Source organism: Trachinotus anak, unplaced genomic scaffold (genome assembly GCF_046630095.1).
Source record: "Trachinotus anak isolate AG129_WGS33_773 ecotype Australia unplaced genomic scaffold, CSIRO_AGI_Tana_v1 ptg000005l, whole genome shotgun sequence".
Lineage (NCBI taxonomy): Eukaryota > Metazoa > Chordata > Actinopteri > Carangiformes > Carangidae > Trachinotus > Trachinotus anak.
The window spans coordinates 427127-446748 of record NW_027273856.1 but is presented as its reverse complement, the minus strand read 5'-3'; the positions used below and the strand labels follow the sequence as shown (position 1 = coordinate 446748).

The 19622-nt window shown below is 41.4% G+C and overlaps 1 protein-coding gene across 9 annotated transcripts in view; it reads left to right on the top strand.

Annotated features, from left to right (window-relative positions):
- LOC139621274 (adhesion G protein-coupled receptor L3) overlaps positions 1-19622 on the top strand; it is a 205386-nt gene that overhangs the window by 96837 nt on the left and 88927 nt on the right. For all 9 annotated transcript variants that reach the window (XM_071477567.1, XM_071477568.1, XM_071477570.1 and 6 more), the window contains one exon: positions 9713-9822. In XM_071477567.1, the coding sequence (XP_071333668.1) occupies positions 9713-9822 (110 nt within the window). The remainder of the gene's footprint in view (positions 1-9712; positions 9823-19622) is intronic.

Here is a 19622-nt window from a genome sequence, read left to right as displayed (position 1 = left end):
ACACGTCTTAATGAACTATTGTCCCGAAGCTAGTGGAAATAACTTTTCTTTTTACCCATTTGACTCAGTAACAATCTGTCTCAAAATAATAATACCTCCTGCTTCCAGTGACTCCATGCATACAAATTACATTCAGCCCTAAATCAGCTCGCAGGTTGAGGCTTTTATTGAGGTTGCTAAACAGTGTGTTTTGCTGTGAGGAATAAATCTGTCCGATGCAAAAGCTTCAAGACAATTGACATGTTACTTACTGATCAGAACTGAGGGAAACAGCCACCTCAAGGGAAATGATCAGAGAAGATTCTATATTGGATCTTATGAACTGTCACGGTTTGTATGTTGAGATGTCAGAGATCCCTGTTGCCTTGTTTTAAATGAGAGCAGTCAGGGGATATAAAGGCAGACTACTCGAAGCTGGCGTTTTAATCAGTCACTGTCATGGCTGCTGCATCATGTAAATCATACATGTCTGCACATATGATGACATAATTTACACATAACTCTGCTTCCTAGCCACTTCTCTAATTGTTGCCACGTTGTGAGTGGAGAGAGGATAATAACAGCTATCATCTGTGTGGAAACTATATTATTTCAATAAACATTAGTGATGGATTCAGTTCATCCACGGCATAAAACAAAGAAAATAGAGTGCAGATAATGCATTATTTATTGGAATTTCCACTCCGGCTACAAGGTTGTGGTTCAGAGTGTGTGTGAGAGCGATATTTAAACTAATATTGGCAGAACTTGGAATCACTATGAAGTTTAAACAAAACATTATTCTTTGCTCTCTCTTTTTTTCTTTTTGAGCTGCGCAATTTTCATATGTGCATCTGCAGACATCTAAGGGAAAATAGCCGAGGATTATTCTGCCAAGTTTATCTTTGCCCTTTTGAGACAGACACTCATGTCTGTGCTCAAGAGGACCACTCGCTGTGTCCCCGCCTTGAAAGCAGAGATAAGCTGTACATGTGAATGCATGTATGAGAAGGGCCTTGCATTGATGTCAGTGAGGATTCATTACATGAGCTCTATTGTATTCACAAGAATGGTTGTATATTAGCAGTGTGTGAAAGAATACCATTGAAGTCAAACACTCATCTAAATTAATGATCCTACAGGACCAAGCTTTTTATTGTATAATTTAAACAATACATCTGTAATATAAACTTTTACTGCACAGCCCCTATGAAAGCAATTCTACTGGATTTATTTGGATCAGTGTTTCTTTTACTTATTTCTTTCCTAATGTTGAATTTGGAAGCGTCTAACTCCCCCAGCTCTTCCCAGCATGTGCCAAATTTATACTTTAGGAGAATTTTGGCGCGCACAGCCAGATAGATGTCTACAGCATGTGCAGAATCACGGATTGACCTTTCAGGTGGAGAGAGAAATTGCATCACCTAATACCTGTTGTGGCACCAAAAGAGATGGATTAATTTCAAAGAGGCGAGCGGAGCAAGTTTGATCTGTCTGCAGCTGGATTACTACTCCGTCAAAATACCAAGAGCACGAGTCGTATTCAGAATTCCTGCAAAGAAATTACAATAGCTCCTTGTTCCAGGGCTTATGTAAATATGATCAAGTCTTTTTCACCCAAAAAAAAACAAAAGCAAGATATACAGTATGTAGACATATACTAAATGCTCTGCACAAATAGCTTGTTTTAGCTCTCCACTAGCAGACTGGAGAATGTAGCAAACTGTTAGGGTGAAGAGTTAAGATTTAACCACAGCCAGTATATAAATATAAATATGAATATAATAGGACATGTATCTTTGAAGATCTTTGTTTTTTCACTCACATCCTGTGCAAGACGATGTAACAGGTCAAAATGCTTCAGGTAGATTCCTTAAAATTCACATAATGTGCACTTTGCTTCTTTTGAGCGAAGTCTACATGTATTCTAAGTGCTAGTGCTGTTTATTACCACAGCTCATCAGCTTAAATGGGGTCAGTTCAAATTCCTCTGCTCTCATGAAACATCTCATGGTTAAGACCTGACTGCAAGGAGCAGCCAACCTGAAGTAAATAAATCCCTCCTAAGAAGCAACGCTCCCTCTTGGGAGGAGTGCATGCCCTGAGGTCGTAACCTTTGTCTGGCCTGATCTTGAATCTATGTGCTGTAAAGAAGGTAACAGCCCAGAAAAATCAGTGCAACTCAGTCTCCGGTTACTTTAAGAGAATTTTGGTGCGCACAGCCAGTTAGATGTCTACAGTAAATTGATATTTTAAATGATTTATTTTGTGATTGTTTCACATCAGTGCATTATTGCTTCAATCCTCATATAAAAGCCTAATAAACTAAAGCAGATGTGTAATTAAAATGTGTTGAATAAACATACTAAATATACACATCAACATACAAAGAAACCTGCTGTGCTGCATTCAGGCACTAGCAACTGCTGGAGGACAAAGCGTCAGTAACTTGAACTAGTGACCGCAGCTATAGACATGAGCCTTTGCCCTGCAGACTGTTTTCATGTAGTTGACATTGCTAAATACATATTATTGAATATACAGTCTCTGAAAATAGCACTAGATATGTGCCTTCTGCATACGAAGTGGTCATGATAAAAAATGCTGTAGATAAACTGTGAGGCAGGATTTCTTCATCAGTCACAGGGTGAATGTACAAAGAGAACAAATCAGAGAAGGAAATATGTTGTGATCGGTGTTTATATTTGTCTCATCCATCACTGTGAGCCATAAACAAGCCTGATCTCTCTTCTCAGTTACAAAATATTATTTTTGTCATCACCTCGGTGAAAGTGCCCACTCGTCCAAACACACAGCGTAGCAGGAAAAGCATGTGTTTATCAAGCTGAGCTTGTGCTTCACTTTAGGGCTCTCGGCCTGTAGCCAAGCAAAGGACCTCATAGATGAATCCATATGTCGCCTCCATCCATAACTTCTCAGTGTGAACTCAAATTTTGAAATGCTCAAGAAGTCCATGTTCCAGTTGATCCTCTCCCTCCATCCGGAGTTATAGTGCCTTGGTGCCACTGTATTTTCCTCAGCTTGTTGTTGAATTGGGATGAACTGCGGCTTATCTCCCAAATACAATATTAGAGAGAGGGAAAACTGTGTGATGTAAAAATCTTATGAAAACTACTAATCTGTGTGAATGGCTAAGAGGGATTATGCTTGTCAGGAGCGAAAAATGAGCTCGAGATGCTCACTTTTTTTTTTTTTTTAGAAATAGCACTGACTTTATGTAAGCAGTGGAAGTAGTTCATGAGAGATGATCAATCTTGACCTTTGTTTGACCACCCCTAATGAAACTCTTATTCCATACTTAATAGAGCCTGAGAAAGGTCATGCATATAGCTCCTGCACATAAACACTCCATCTTCCCGATACTGAACAGTCACTTGCTGCTTTATTCATTTCTGCTTAGTTCCACACAGTTAATCCTGTAAAAAAAAAAAAAAAAAAAAAAAAAAAAAGAGGAATATGGCTGATGTTTTGTCACCCATAGTGTTTGTGCAAACAGTCTGACAAGGCTTGATGTTTGCTTTTTTTTGTTTGTTTTTTCGGTTTTTCATTTGCATGTTGCTAATGCCACCCAGTAGGCAGGCGATGCAGCAATGTGTTAATCTCAAATACAGCCGTCGCCATCGTCTGTGGCTATTCACGGTGATCGATCATCTGTTGAATGTGTAGGTGCATGCGTTCATTTGCATGTACCACGTTCATCCATGTTTTTGTGGTGCCATGTGATCTTAAGCACTTGAGAACAGTGAGCCCCTTCAGTGATTCACGTTAAATCCTCCACACCCACACTCAGCCATTCTATGGTCGTCGTATACATTCACTCTCCATCTTCCTCTTCTGCTTTATAATCTGCACTGAGCAGCTCTTTCAGTGTTTTGGAAACAAACTCAGCTTTGGAATATAGACAGAATTTGTCAGGTGGACTCGGTAGAATGTAGTCAGCAATTATAGATAATTGGTCGGAGGTGTGTTTCTGTATGCAGGTGTGAAGGATCTCTGTGTAGATTGTTTGAATATGTATTTAACATGGATAACAGACCGGCTAAATCTCTGCTGATGCTGACTGGCATCTCATGTATTACAGGCTGTTTGGTAAACTGGTATATCCCCTTATGGAATCCTATAATAGATCTCATTAAAGCTCAGGCTGTTTGTGCTTGTGCTTATCTGTCCTTCCATATTACATACATTTTGTGCAAAACAACATTCGGAATATGCACTGCTTGAAAGACGACCAGGGTTGTTGTCTTTTTATTTATTTATTTATCTATTTATGTATTTATGTATTTATTTTAAATTTCATGCAATATACTTCCTTATTAAAACCTGGTGCCTACATAACCCACAATGCAACTCAGCCACCAACAGTGTTGTCGGAAATTTATAGTGTTATATGCTAGTAGCAGCTAAAGTAGCTTCAAGCTGCTAACCTAGCTTTGATGAGCAGTGGGCTAAAGAGGTGTGGTAAACTCACTCCTCCACACTCCCAGATTACTTTTTTTTTCTTTTTTTTATTTTCAAACTTCAACAGCACACATGCACTAGTACTTATTAAAATACTTAGATGTGTGAAATTGGTGGAACTGTTCATTACAGTGGGATTGACAGCATACGTAGATCACATAGAGGTCAACTTTGGTGACCTTTGACATGCAAATGTGCACCTTTGAACAACTGCAAACCTGCTTGGCAGTGCCAGTGATGGGGAGAAAGTGAGAGTCCAGAATGGACAGAGCTATCATATAAGCTGTATTGCATCTTCAGTATAACCTTTGTTTGCTAAATGGGAAGCAACACCAGCAGAGATCAATAGAGATTTCCTTTTCATATCTGTTTTCCCACCATATGAAACTAGTCGCAATCAACAGACGCCACAGGACGAAATGCAGGTCGTCACCACGCCAAAGACGAGGAGGCGCAAATTAAATTTGCTGTGATACTTCCTGGTGTGACTGGGCACTGTGCTTATTATAGTAGGTGTCACACTGCTATGCCCCTCTCCAGGTGTACTGACTAACAACAACTATCACCGAAATGAAATATTTTTTTTCGGAAATCATTTTCTCACTTAGAAACGCCCCTTGCCAAGTGGTGATCCATGTGCTTACAGGAGGAGTTAACGAAATCAGTGCACTTTCATTGGATTCAATCACATACACCCAACCCTCCCGAGCACTTACAGAGCATTAGCATGGTTGTTAGAGTTTATTTGATAATCCCCAGCTTGGGGTATCTTCGAAGTAACTCCAAATAATTGGAACATACTGAATAAAAGATACATTATATTACACTCTGCAGCAGCTCCACAACAGAAAACTTGATACATACGCTCCTTAACAAGCTTCTCTACGTGAACAATAGGCTTCCACAGGGACATCCACTGATAATTCCTCTTTCTGTAAAGGAGCTGCACTAATTGACATTCAGCTGTTGCCCTTTAATACTTCTTGGTTCTACTCAAGGCCGCTGCCTCCCTTCTTCTTGGAACATTTTTTTAAGGTTTTCATGGGAGTTTTATAGGTTGTTTTTTTTTTTTTTGTGCTGCACCAGGAGACAGGCTGAATGAGAAAAGATGGATGCTGTGGCGTGCAGCTTGGAAAGATAATGAATGAAGTCGACCATGGGTGGCGAAGACCATCACTAAAGCGTAATGGGTCCCAACAGAGAGACGTGGATATTGACCCATCCGTCACTTTTTTTTTTCCCCGCACTCGCTTCTCACAATCCACACACATCCTCTTTCTCACAAATACAAACTCTTACAAGTGTGTGCACAGCCTGGCACACAGACACACACTGCAGTGTGCACATAAAACAACACTTTGTCTCCGCACACACCCTCAGTCCCAAAAGCACCTCGTGCATCTGTTTCTCTTCTTAACACAAGAACTGATACCAATATGTGTGTGGATTTTCTTGGAGGTGAGGCAGTTTGGATGTGTTTGCTCTTCTTAACTGAAAGCAAATGGAGAGTTTGCGCTCCCTGACAGGGACTGTTTCATCAAACATATACGAACTGTGGAAGAACTCCAGAGACGTCCCCTCAATGCTGAATGCCGGCTGAACCGTCTCCACTCTTGTTTGACTTACTTCAGGCAAACTTCTTTGATATGGATTCTATGGAAAATCACTCAAAGCAATTTGGCATGTTGGAGGCAGATTCAGCATAGATTTTTTTTTTTTTTCTAGCTGAACCTTTAAAAGCAGGTGAACCTTTCTCTCCTTCCACTTGGTTGATGGTTTCCTCCTGATATAAATCACTGAAAGGGAACAGTGGTGCACACCACTTATCTTCTGTTGCTCTCCAATGTGGACAAATCTGTGTAGCTTTGACAGTAACTACACTGGTTCTATCTCAGACTTGTTTTTTTCCTCTTTATTCATTAATTGATTCATTCACCCATTCATTCATTCATATATTTATTTTTGTCCCGTGTCAGAGGTCACTAGACTGAGGGGACTCAACCCACATACTGTCATCAGAGGCAGCAGTGGGATCAGCCAGCGATTATAGTGATTACAGTTAGTGCTTACACAGGGCTCTGGTGCTTTGTGCCACATCTCCCCTTGTCAGCTGGCAGTCTGAGCTCGAATCTGCCAGTTATAACAAACAGCAGACGAGGGAACAGGAGGAAAAAGCTAGGAGGGAGGAAAAAGCCAGGATGCAGATAGAAAGCGGCCGTTGGTGGGCAAACTGCAAAATCACATTTTTTGTCCTCTTTTTAAAGACTTAGCTTGTGTACAGTGTTCCATCCAGACAACGGCGTAATCCTTTATCATTTGCTGTCATTATATGTCTAGTAGTGACTTGATAAAACCAGAATTAACTGCTTTGTGTACATCCTTTTGTTTTTCATTTGCTTGGAGAACCGGAGCTTCCACAGTTAGAGCATGTATCCTTCAGTGCTATCTCACCACCTGCTGTCTACTTCCTCCTATAGTGCGTATGTAAACTGCATACATATGTGAATACATCAGTCAAAGAGAATCCATTTCCCTCTCCCCCTACCGGTTCAAAGGGCTCCATCAGAGCCAAGTGTCTGATGAAATCCTGATTACCCCCCTAATTGGTAATTGTGAAGTCGTTGTGGCACGTGGTATGGGCAGCTTCTCCCGCAATCGATCCCCCACCCTACTCTGCCATTGATTTGTGCTTAATACATTTAATTGTAATTATTTCTCCACCTTATTTTATTCCCTCGCAATACGTAGGTGCCTTCAGGACACTTAACGGAAAACCGATCAGGAGGTATTTGTGTCTGTGTGTGCAGAGGTAAAAATGCACAGCAGTGATAAAAGGGATTTTTGAATGCAGGTCAAGATAGATGTTAAGGCTGGAATTAAGTTTGAAATCCACGTTAAATACACATTATGATGTTTAATCCCTCAAGAGGAAGAGGAAGTTATTAAAAACTAAGATTAAAATTCTAGATTTGGTCCTGGCTTAACTTCTTAGGCAGATTTGTTGAATCACAAAATACATTCATGTTGTCCATTTGAATGGTTTTCAGTAACAAACAAGTGGAAGAGCTTTTTCTATGTTGCTAGCAAATGAACTGTATGTGTGTGCATGTCCATCCATGCAAGTGTTTGTGTCTCTGCTCCAACCTCTGGCTGGTTACATCTCCTCTATCCATCTCACTTCTAATTCTATGTGACACTTAATCTTAACTTGTGTTCTCAGCCACTGATTACAAAACCCCCCAGTTCTACACAGAATAAACCACATATGGTAGTGAGGAGGAAGGGTGCAGAGACGAGAAGCCTGCCTCTGTAATTGTTTCTCAGTTTCATGGGCTTGACCCCCTTATTTATTTGACTGGCATTTACTGCCTGGGAATTAACTCTTCATAGGCTGGGACATGCTGCAGACAGCTGAGTGAAGTGAGTGAGTGAGTGACGTGGGTGGGGGGGGGGGGGGGGGCAGCGTGGGTAAGGGTGGGTTCATGAACCCATAAAGCTTGCATGGGAGACACTCGGCAGACCATATCTCATTACTGGCTCGGTTTGAAATGAGATGGGCCCCTTTTTGCTTGTCCCTCACTGGTTCGATTGATTAGTCGGCAGCCAATCAATGTTAATTAAGGTGTAGAGAATCCTTTAATTGTGGCGTATGAATCATTGTGTCAGACCTCGCCTTGACCTTCACAAGACTTACACTGTGAAGCACCTTACTGGGGAATAAATACCTTTTATATATTGCAAGATAATGGTAGAGTGTAAATGAGTATGGATTTGATGGATAGCGATCCTGTGTACTGTAGCTTGCAGCATCAGGCTCCACCAGGATCACATACAGAGTGGGCTCTCGGACAGAAGCCGGACCAACCTTCATATCCTGTTCTCCAGTTTTGCAAACAGCACACAGACAGATCAATACTTGACAAAACGTTTAAGAGTTAATGTTGTGAGATAAGTGTCGCTATTATGTGTGGCGGGAGGCTCTCTGTGCATATGAAGTGGGGCTTTGATTGATGACTGCCAAAACCAAAATGGCACATGAGAACACCACCGGCACTGTAATTGTGTTTTTTAATGAAGACCTACATTTCACGTTGGAGCTGATTTCGCACTCAGTTGATTGTGTCTACACCCCCATCCACCCCCCACCCTCCCCCACACACACACCCTTCCTCCATCACCAGCACCACCACCATCCATCATGCTGTGTGAACAATGTAACCTGTACGTGGTTTAAAGCCTGGCAGCAGGTCCGTGACTTTCACCTTTACCAGATGACTTTAACCATGACACTTGACCACCGAACTTCATAATCTAATAAACATATCACGCAGCTCTGCTCCAATATACCATGGTTATTACTCTTGTCTTAATCTGGGCGTTGTCCGTCTTTGTTTCCCGTTTTCTTGTCGTGTATGTCGTCTATCAGTTAGTCATGTGATTTTAAGACCCTATAAATACTATGTATCTAAAGCAAGAGTACAATAAACCTTTTAAAACAGTTTATAAGTTAGACTCTTGTATAAAAATGTGTTTTTAAGGGTTTAGAAGATGAGATGTATCATACATCACTGCAACCAGTTCTTCCAGATATATTCATTAAAATGCAGTACTTAATTGTTTTTATTCACTTTATTGAAACAGTAATTCAACTCAAACTCAGACACTTTTCAAGACTGGGTTCATAACCCCTATTTAATCATGTTAAAACTGTTATATGTGCTCTTGTGAGAACTAATAGTCAAGAACAATTGTAATTCAGTGGGAAAATATATACTACTGCTACTTAGTATTGCACTTCCATAAAACTGGGGCACTTATGAGAGTCAAGTTTAAACAGACGATCGAAGTCAAAGCAACAAAGGCCGACTTGAAAGTGTCTTTTCATTGGACCTTCATTGTCTTTTAAAAATACAATTCTTTTTAAACTCCAGTTTTTTCACAAGTTGAGTAGTAATATCCATGGCAGTTAACCTGAACCTGATGTGTGAAAGTGCTGGGGCAGCCCTTTAAAATATCCAAATACAGAAATCTGGCTCAGTTCATGTATATTTAAGAATCTTTTTCATAAACAGCAGAGCTTCATAATCTTCCTAATTACTGCTACAGAATTAAATACTTTCAACTTCATTAACCACTAATCTAACAAATGCGCTCCTGTATGTTGTGGCTATTCAGAAGAACAGGCTTATTGTTGCTGTTGCAATTGGTGCTCTGTTCTTTTTAACTAAAATGACCTTTTCTCTGTTTTCAGATGTAATAACCGGACCCAGTGTGCCGTCGTGGCTGGACCAGACGTATTTCCTGACCCTTGTCCTGGGACCTACAAATACCTGGAAGTCCAATATGAATGTGTACCTTACAGTACGTATTCCTCCATTCTCTCGCACTCACAACAATGCACCTACCCATCATCATTCTCATTTCGTCTTAACAACAGTGACTCATCAACAACACAATCAAAATACATGCTAATAATGGTCCAAATGTCCAAAATATCAAATACCGCAAATGTGTCATCCAGTGTAGTCGGACAGATTAATGCAGTGGTGGATGTGAAGGCAAGTGATGATTCCTGTGACCCAAAACAACGTAACACCCTGTATGAATACAGGAAATATTATTGGCAGTGTTGTTTACATGGGCAAAACAATCCAGTATTTCAGTGTGGAGAAGTGTTTTCACATTGACTTGATACTGTTTTTTTATCAGCCGTTTAAGTCTTTGTTGTAACTGACAGGAGATTAACATTTTCTCCATTTTCTTCATCCTGTGTGGCATCAATTGTGTCAGCAGTGTGCCAGCTTAGACTGAACATATTGGTTGTGCAATCCGTTGATGATAAAGGAAGCACATCTTATGTATATACAGTAGATACCATATTAAAGGGATACGACAGGCAAATAATTTGAGTCTGATTTGTACCCTGAGAACCCTGAGAATAATGTTTTCAACAAAATGCTAAAAAGAATAACACTGTGTATCTGTTAATGTATTCAGTCAGAGGTAGTATTAGCTGCGTTTCATTTTTAGATGGTACTTGTCACAGCCTTCCCATCAGCTCCCCCAGTTCATAGCACTTTTAATATCTTTGAGGAATCGTGTCTGATCATGTCGTGTCTCTGTTAGTGTAGCAGCAAGAAAGGCTGTTTGACTTTCATCAGAATGAAACACGCTTGTTTTCGGTTCAGTTCAGCTCACTGGATGCCAGTTAATGTTCAAACTATTGAGGCATCTCTGACGGGAGTAAATAAAAAGGATTTAATTGGAGCAGCAGGTGAAAACCACAGTCAGGCTGCACATAACTTGAGTGGAAACATTTGGGCAGGGACTGGAAGGATCAGTATGGGGTAACAGGATGAACACACGGAGAGGAAGTCCAGGTGAGGCCAGAGGATATGGAATGGACATTGCCATATGACCTTAGGTATTGTGTTAAAGTGACCTTTACAGTGGAGCACCCAAGTCACAGTAATTATGCCTGCCAAAATCCTGACATATTGTGCAGTTTGCTCAGTAATGATATAAAACTGGAAATATTTGGTCATGGGTTTTTATCTGTGCAGTCTGCAGCTGCTGAGTCCATGTGAACTTGAATAATTCAAAATCAAAACCCCCTTTTTTTCACATTTGATGTCTGGACATGGCGGCCTCAGTAGTCTGCCTGACAGGAGCTTTCATGTTGTGAAGTAAAAACCATTTCTACCTGTGATCCAGTGCTGGCAGATGGCTCTTTTATACCTGAGTCTTTGCTGCGTGCACATTTTACTATCTCAGCCACCCAGTGTCAGTATCTGCCTTAGGTGTCCATGTCCAACACTTCTCAACCAAACTGCAGTCAGGCAACTTTAATCAAGCCTCTGGTTTTAGTCTATTTCTGAGTCCCTGTCAGTATTTAAACACTCACAGTGAGCTTTTCCTTTAGTGCCAAATATGGACTTATAGTCCAAAATTGTTCCACTAAGCTCTTAGCAGCTTATACAGTATTTCCATCTACTCCAATTGGTAACCAAGCTATATATATATATATATATATATATATATATATATATATATATATATATATATATATATATATATATATATATATATATATATATATATATGGTCATTGACCACTAGAGGGTGACACTGGGGTGATTTCTTTTATCTTGCTGTGTCCAATCCTGATTAATTTGTTCCCCGATCCCAGTGGTTGGATGGCTTGTGTTGTTGCCAGCTCCACCCCTTCCTGATCCTGTCACTTCCTCCTGAGGTAAATGATGTCACCTCTCTGAATCTATGTGGTGGACATACTCACACGTCATGTCTCCACGCAAAAATAGCAGCTGGTTATTACAATGTACTTGCCCTCCAATCTGATGGCAATTCTGTGAGAGCTTTTGAACCCATGGCGATACCAGTTAGTTGACTTCCTTGACTGGCCGCCTTCCACCACTAGAGATTGACACAGGTGGGACTTTTTTTTATCCTCCTTTGCTCGACCCTGATTAATTTTTTTGTCAGTCCCTCTTTTTGGGCATTTTATGTGATCCCCAGTCCCATTCCTCTCCGATTCCCTTCTTTCACTTAAGGCTACTTATGTCACCATCTTGAATTTATGTTCAGGACATTTCTCACACATTATGACTCAGTGGCTTGGTTGGCAGGCTTGGTTTTGCTGCCCTGTCCCAGTCCCTGGGTCAAGTCTTCTGGTCCAATTGGAATTTAGTAAGACCAGTGGGCATCATAGAATTCCCATTCAGTTGTTTGTCCATTTTTTTTTTACATAAAAAACTCATCTTCCTGAAGAGAAGCCAAGTCAAAACATGGTGCAGTCATCCCATGCTGTTGGAAAAGTGCTTCTGGCAGCTTTGTTGCTGTAACACTGGGGACGTCTTTTAGGGGTGCACTAGGGAGGGAAACGGGTGGACCTTGTGTGATATAACTATTTGGCCCAGAACGATAGTAGGATATAAAAAAAAAAAAAAATTCTGCTGGCAGTGCATAAACACTACAGAAGTCATGTAGGCGTTTATTTGTATCTTGAGTCGGGAACCAAAGTGTAATCACTAGCAGTCACTGGAGACGCATTTTGAGATACATTTTATAACAGGGTGTGAATGCAATTCATTTGTGACGGCCCAGTGGACGATCTTCTTACCTCCCACAGGAAGCAATCAGATCCTTTTGGCTGGAACAAGCCACATTTAGAGACAGTTCTTTGTGTTTCTGTGTCTCGCTTGAATCTTTTTTTTTTATATCTACCTATTTTACATAATGAATCATCTACTTAATGGACATCTCATTGAAATCCCCCCCCCCCCAAAAAAAAAAAAAAATCATACTGGTTAGTAATTGGTGACAAATAATTAGGGAGTAACAATGGTGAAGGGGTATGGTTTCAGACAACAGCTCAATTGCGGATGGGCTTCTAACACAAGTCTCTTTACCAACTTCTTGAGACAGAGTGAAGGATTTGAGTGTTTAATAAGAGAAGCAGCCACCCGTGACTCCAACTCTCCTTCAGTGCAAGAGTCTGGACTCTGTATTCCACTGACAAGCTCTCCCTAATACTCATTCTCCCTCACTTTCACTTAGATTTTGTCCTTTAAGGGTCTCTCTATTCTACCCCCACCCCACCCCACACACACACACACTTTTAAACCCTTTTTTTTTTTTTCTCCACCTGTTTCCTCACTCTGCAATTTCAGCCGCTCCACCTCCTCTCGTCGCTGCCACCCTCACGGACAGCTTTTATATGTATTTCGCTTGGGGAGTGTCTTTTTTTCACCACTCACCTCTCCATCTTTATAAGCCGGCAAGATTGCACAACCAGATCTGCCGTTAATAATGGCGGAGGAGTATGCTAAATCGATGGACACATGCCGCAGATACAATATTGATTTTATTAATTTGCAATTTGATCCGCTCCATCAGTTGTAATGGAATAAAAGCGTTACAATTACCACTAGGAGTGCCAGTGTTTTCCTGTGCTGTGTGGCAGTGTCACAGCACACACGAGAAAATCCATCATATCTTCATTTGAGCTGCTGTCGGAATAATTATTTGATATGAGCTGTGTGTTTCAAATGCAAGGACACAGCATCACGTTGAAGAATGACGGAAGGTGAAGCAATAAAAAAGAAGTTCTTGTATTCAAAAAACGAAGTGAGTAATACATTAAACTGAATACAATTTTGCTTGTATCTACTGGAGATAACGTAGCCATGTACACACTCATTTGTCATCTGCCAGAGGACACTTTCTTCTTTGTAGTAGTGCAGTTTGCGCATGCTCCCCCATGCACTTTACAGATTAGTAAGGCTACCCTCAGGCAGAAGTAATGTGCTGACCCTTTATGATGACTCATAAACATGACTGTGCTCCACTGGCTGACATCTGTCTCTGCCTCACCCTCTCACCCGGACTTTCCACGGTTCAGCGGAGAGATGCACGTCTATTCTCTTAGTGCCCTATTAAAGCTTTCCTCCCTCGCTCTCCCGCTCGCTCCGTCTTCCTCTCCATGTAACTTTCCCCTTTTAACAGCTCCTCCCAAAGGTCGAGCACATAAGAGGTCAACACAACTGTGTCTCCCTCCAACCCGCACGCCGTTCTTCCTTCAGCGGTAATGAAGCGCTTACATCCTCTCGGTGGCCCCTCAAGTTCTCCAACTTGTCACACAAGAAAGTGAATTCAAACCCGCGTTGCCATGCTCTGCCACTGCAACAGTCTCTCTGTTGTTGAAAGCATGCTGTTCCTTTTTTTTTTGCCTGTCTCCCTGGCATCAGCCACCTCTTTCCAGTAATTAGATGTACCTTTGTGTGTAGTTTCCATGGCAAATTGACTCATTTGGTTCAGGCGAGCGGTCAAACCCTTGCCCCCCCCCCCCCAAAAAAAAAGCTTGGGGCTAATTGCACGTCCTGTCAGGGAAATGCTTTTGTTCTGTTCACTTTTCAAAACTGACGCTTCACTGTGTATGGCTGATGAAGTGGAGGGAAAGTGAGAGACAGAAGAGAGTGGGAGAACAAAGGAAGAAAACCTGCTGGCAGTCTGTTGCTATACATAAGCCACTAGTTCCCCCCACTGTTTGTAGCTAATAAGGACAATGTAAAATCCTGCCTCGCACAGTGGGATCCAGCTCAGCCCTGTCAGATATGGCTCACGCTCTGGAAGCTAAGCCAGGGCATATAATCATGCAATCAATTCCCTGATTAGAATGGAGCAGTGTAATCCTGAGCTCATTCCTCATTGAAACTTGCCATGTAATGTGTTCTTTTATTTCCAACTCACTTAATTTGTTTTTAATTCATTTTGCTAATAATAACACTCCTAGCAGGTTCAGGAGGGGCCTAATCGAATAAAGGAATAGATTGTTTTGGCAAGTTTTGCTCAGCACCTGCTACCAATCTCAGTGTCCTTCTGTGTTGGCAGGTGAAGCCATGAAATTGATGCTCTACACACGGCTATTACTTACAATGCAGTGTGGGCATAATATGGTGTGATTACAGTGCCTGTTATTGAGTGGTCACACCTAAGGTAAACACCACCTGTGTGACCAGGATGGGACTTCATGGCTGTAATGTGGACACTGTGACTCCTCAAATCCTTGTCTCATCAGCCCAGCTCATAGTTTTAATGTCCTCTCACATCTAAGGGTTTTAGATAAACAAAAAACAAAAAAAAAAAAAAAAGATGTCTCAGCTGATGCTCAAAGATTTGCTTTGACAGTCGCTCACACTTAGTATTCAAACATCATCAGCACTCTACCTTACAAGCACCCAGGCAGTTCTCTTTGCCTGGGATAATCTTCCAGCAACTTTTAAGCTTCTTGAAGAGTAGATCACTCTTTTTCATGTTATCGGTAAATCTGCTAAGCAGATTGTGTGGAAGTTCAGTGGCTTTTTGCCCTTGAGCTCTCCAATCCACCTTCATCAGGTCTAGTGTGGGAGTCAGCACCGTGACAGCAGATACATCACACAACCACACCCTCCTCGCTCCCCACTGAAATACCAGTGAGCATTAGCCTGCTTGCTCAGACGGCGTTTTTTTTTTTTTTTTTTTCTTCCCCCCACCTGAGTGACCAGCTCTACTTCTTCCCATTTGTGAAGGGGGCGCATAATGCCATCTCATCACTCAGTGACAGCTGACCACTCCCCAACCCATGCAGTAAGCTCTGATGACTATGACTTTCTGCCACATATCTCACACACCAGATCTCACACTGGTGTCATGGCCTGAATTTACAGAGATTGATCTTGTCACAGCACATTGCTCTTAAACTGCAGAGACTGTAAATGCACACATTGTGTATGTATATAGAGTATATATATCCATATCTGTATGTGTGTGTGTGTGTGTGTGTGTGTGTGTGTGTGTGTGTATATGTATATCTTTTCCCTCAAGGCTCAGAGTGGGCGTGTCTGTGTCAGTGTTTGATGGACAGCTCAGCCAGCAGGCTGATCTGCTGCAGAGTTGCAGAGACACAAAGTAAACAAACACACGCTGGTATCTATATCTTTCAAGCCAATAGCAGCAGGTGACATAGTATAAAGATGTGAAGGTCTTATTTTCATATGTTACATACTGCAGCCGGCTGCTGACGATGTGTGATTGACTGGTTACTGCTACTGTTACACTAATGCAGTTTGAGTGAAATGAGTTCATTGGCTACAGGTTAAACATTTCTGATCTACACAGATGTGATTGAATAGTAGTCTGACTGACTAATTGCACAGACAGGGGGCACAACTAAGAGACCAAAAAACTATGAAATTCAAATTTCTCCCTTTTGGGCACTGTTTTTTTTTTTCCATCAGAAGAACACAGGACCTGTGATTCAGGAGCAGATTGACATCCAAATCTGCTGCAGAAGAAAAATCATACAATAGTCCTTTTCCGAAGAAGACATTTTGACACCCTGTTTCCAGGGCTTGCAATATTAATAAGAAGAATTTTGATATTTGTGTAATACAGGTAAATTCACATCAGATAATTAGAATGTCCGTAGCAATTAACTGTATTTGCCTGTTGTCTTCAGAAGTCATTAAAAAACATTTCTTTTGTTTGTTTTTGTTTATGGTTGGTTCAAAATCATTCATTTAGACAACATAACACACTAACACAAAATGATCACACTTTCACACAATTCAAATGAAAAGTTGTCAGTCAAGCCCCACATTATCACATGGATAATAAAAGGTTAAGCTGCCTGATTCAATGAAATGTAATATTAAATAACAAATAAGCTGCATATGTACTGTTACATAATGTTTACATTATAAAAGGGTGGTAGCATAAACTAGCTGTTATGGGGGTGGGATTAACAATGGACCTCCTACAGAAAAAAAGAGAGTATTATTTTCCCTGTTGGGAGGTGGAGATAATTGTGCGGTGATTACCAGTGTGGATAAATGGTGGTATGAAAGAGGTGAACCTGGACACGTGGAACCCCCCCCCTCCCACCGCCAAACTAATGGCTGTATAAGGTGGTGTAATCTATCAGGTTCTTGTTCTGTAGTGGCTGATCTTTTGCTCTGTAACACACACGCACACACAGGATCATCCTCGCTTCATCCACGGTTATAGACAAAAATATGCTCCGACATATTGGAATAAATGCTTTTACATGCTGAGCAAGCTTCTAGAAATGTTCATAAACATTTCCATGTATATACCACAAGCACAGCCTTTATCTCAATGTTTTCTCCAACACACACACACACACAGTCTCACACATGTCTAAAAGACTTGTTGGGGTGCCAAGTGTCGAGGATATAGCACTAATTAGTGACTGGTCTCTTCAGGGGGTCTCTCCTTTTAATGATCACCCTACTAATCAAAGCTCCTTTTCCATTTCCTTGTCTTTTTTTTCTTTCTTTGTTCGCTGGTGCTCCACCACATCCAACCACACACCAGACTAAACACCCTTGTTCTTTTCTCTTCTCCCTCTTACAACCCCCCTCATCCCTCTGTTCTCCTCCATAATTTCAAGGTCCTTGAAAATCAAGACATATTTTAGAAGGTGCAATTAGGTTATTTCTGCTCCAGTTGCTGCGATGTTCCACAAAAATGTATTTAATTTTGTTTTGCCTGGGCTGCACTTGTCTTTTCTCCCTCTGTTGGTTGGTCCCACGTGGGTAGCAGGCTGGATGAGCGCCAAGTCCTTGCACCTGTCCCTCAAAGAGAGACAAACACACACACACATGCACACAGACAGAGGAACAAGCGCACACACATAGCATCATGCATTGTCAAGGTTATAAGATAGCATAGCCGCCTCCCAGTAGGAGGGAGAGCGAAAACGTGATGGAGACAGAAAGGAGACACCAGGGAGGAGATTGAATAAGTACGAGAAGGGAGCACAAAGAGAGCAGACAAGTGGTTGAAAGAAAAAGAGGGCTGTTGAGAAATGGAACCTGTAATGATGGTATGGGAGACTCATGAGCAACAGCGGAGGGAAATGATAGGAAAAAAAAAAAAAAAATGAAGGAGCTGAAGAGAGAATTCAGAGAAAGAGAGATGGTAGCCTGCGTGTCCTCCCCCATCCTTAGGCACATGCTATTCAAAGCCCCGTAATTTGTGTCATTAATTAAAAAGCTGATGGGATGGAGTTAAGGGGTTTGCACTCTGCAACTCCTTGGCTGAGAGAGAGCGAATGGAAAAAAAAAAAAAAGGGTGGGGTGGAGGGGGAGGGATTGCAAAAAATATTGCAGCCATTCTCCCATGAATCTCTATTAGTGGCTAATGATACCATTCTGATACCTCTCAACCATTAGTGTGAAATTGGGAATCGTTAATTATTCAAATGAAAATCCATACAGCTGCCGCTCACATGACGGGGGTCTTTGCTCACAGTAGCTAAAGGTCTCCACTGTCAGCTGCTCTGCATGTGTCTTAAGCAGCAACTAGACTACAATAAGTATGCAGAGTGACGGCTCAGGTGAAAGTTATATTAGAAATGATGCATTATCTAAACAAATAGACTGCATTATAAATTGGCAGTTTTACAGGATATGGTGTAGCTGTAACATCAGGGTACTTCAGTGTTTTCTGCTCACATTATGTGCACTGTCAAAGCTGAATTACGTTTGACCTTTTTTGTATTTACTGCAAGTTTTTGATTGTGATGAGCAGCAGCTGCAGAAACTGTTATTTTAAAAAGGAAGCCATACATGTAGGATGCCTGTTCATCTTATTAAATTTGCTACGACAGCTTGAACCAATTAGATAAGCTGCAGAATCGGCCACATCACCTTTTCCAGCTTTGTGTTTGGCTGGGTGAACCACAGAGCAGCCAAACTGTTGTAAGCTGCATGCACACGGATCAGTGAGTTATTGTTTTGCCCAAACCTGTTCGCCAGAATAGGCACCAACCTGGCCACTGAATGTATTCACCTTAACTATGGCCTGGGAGAACACTAACCTGTTTAAAAAATAAAATATGTAATTTGAATAAAAATAATGTATTGATTTAGAGGTGTTGAATGTTTCCAGATCAGTGTGGGGAGCTCTTTTTGTGCCTGAAATAAAACAATGCAGCATTTCAGATGGCTTAGAGCAAGGCATTTAACCCCAAACAGCTTCTCAGTGGCCAAAAGATAAGTCTGCTTGTATTGGCGGCTTCCAGGTGTGCTTGTTGTTGGTGAAAAAGCGCATTCATCTGTGGTAAATCTATACCAGATAACAGACTTTTGTCAATCGGCGAGCCCAGGAGATCTGTAAATTTATAGCTAGGGGATTTTTTTTTTTTCTCCTTGCCAGTGATGGTATTTCCTCCGTCTGGTTTGCGTTGGCATCCAGGAAGCACGGTCACAGCTGGTTATCTTTTCCCTCAAGGAAAACGTGCCAGACCTTTTCAAGTCTCGATGGTGCAGCCAACTGTCACTGCAAAAGTAGAATGATGAACTGTTTCCTTACATCAGGTGACAGATTCCACTGATCATCCATCAAATTGGCGCAATTAGTTGTCAGATTTTAACTTTGAGTGGCAGTTGCGGCGGCACGCGCCCCTGACGTCTCTGAGATGTCAAGAGCTCGCAGGGCCTCTCCACCCGTAAACGCCGACTTAGGGCACAGCCCCAAGACCCACAGTGAAACTGGTGTATTTTTTTTCCAAATTCTCTCAGTCCCATGTCTGCTTTTAAATAATTTGATGGCCACTCAATGCTCATCATATGTTATTC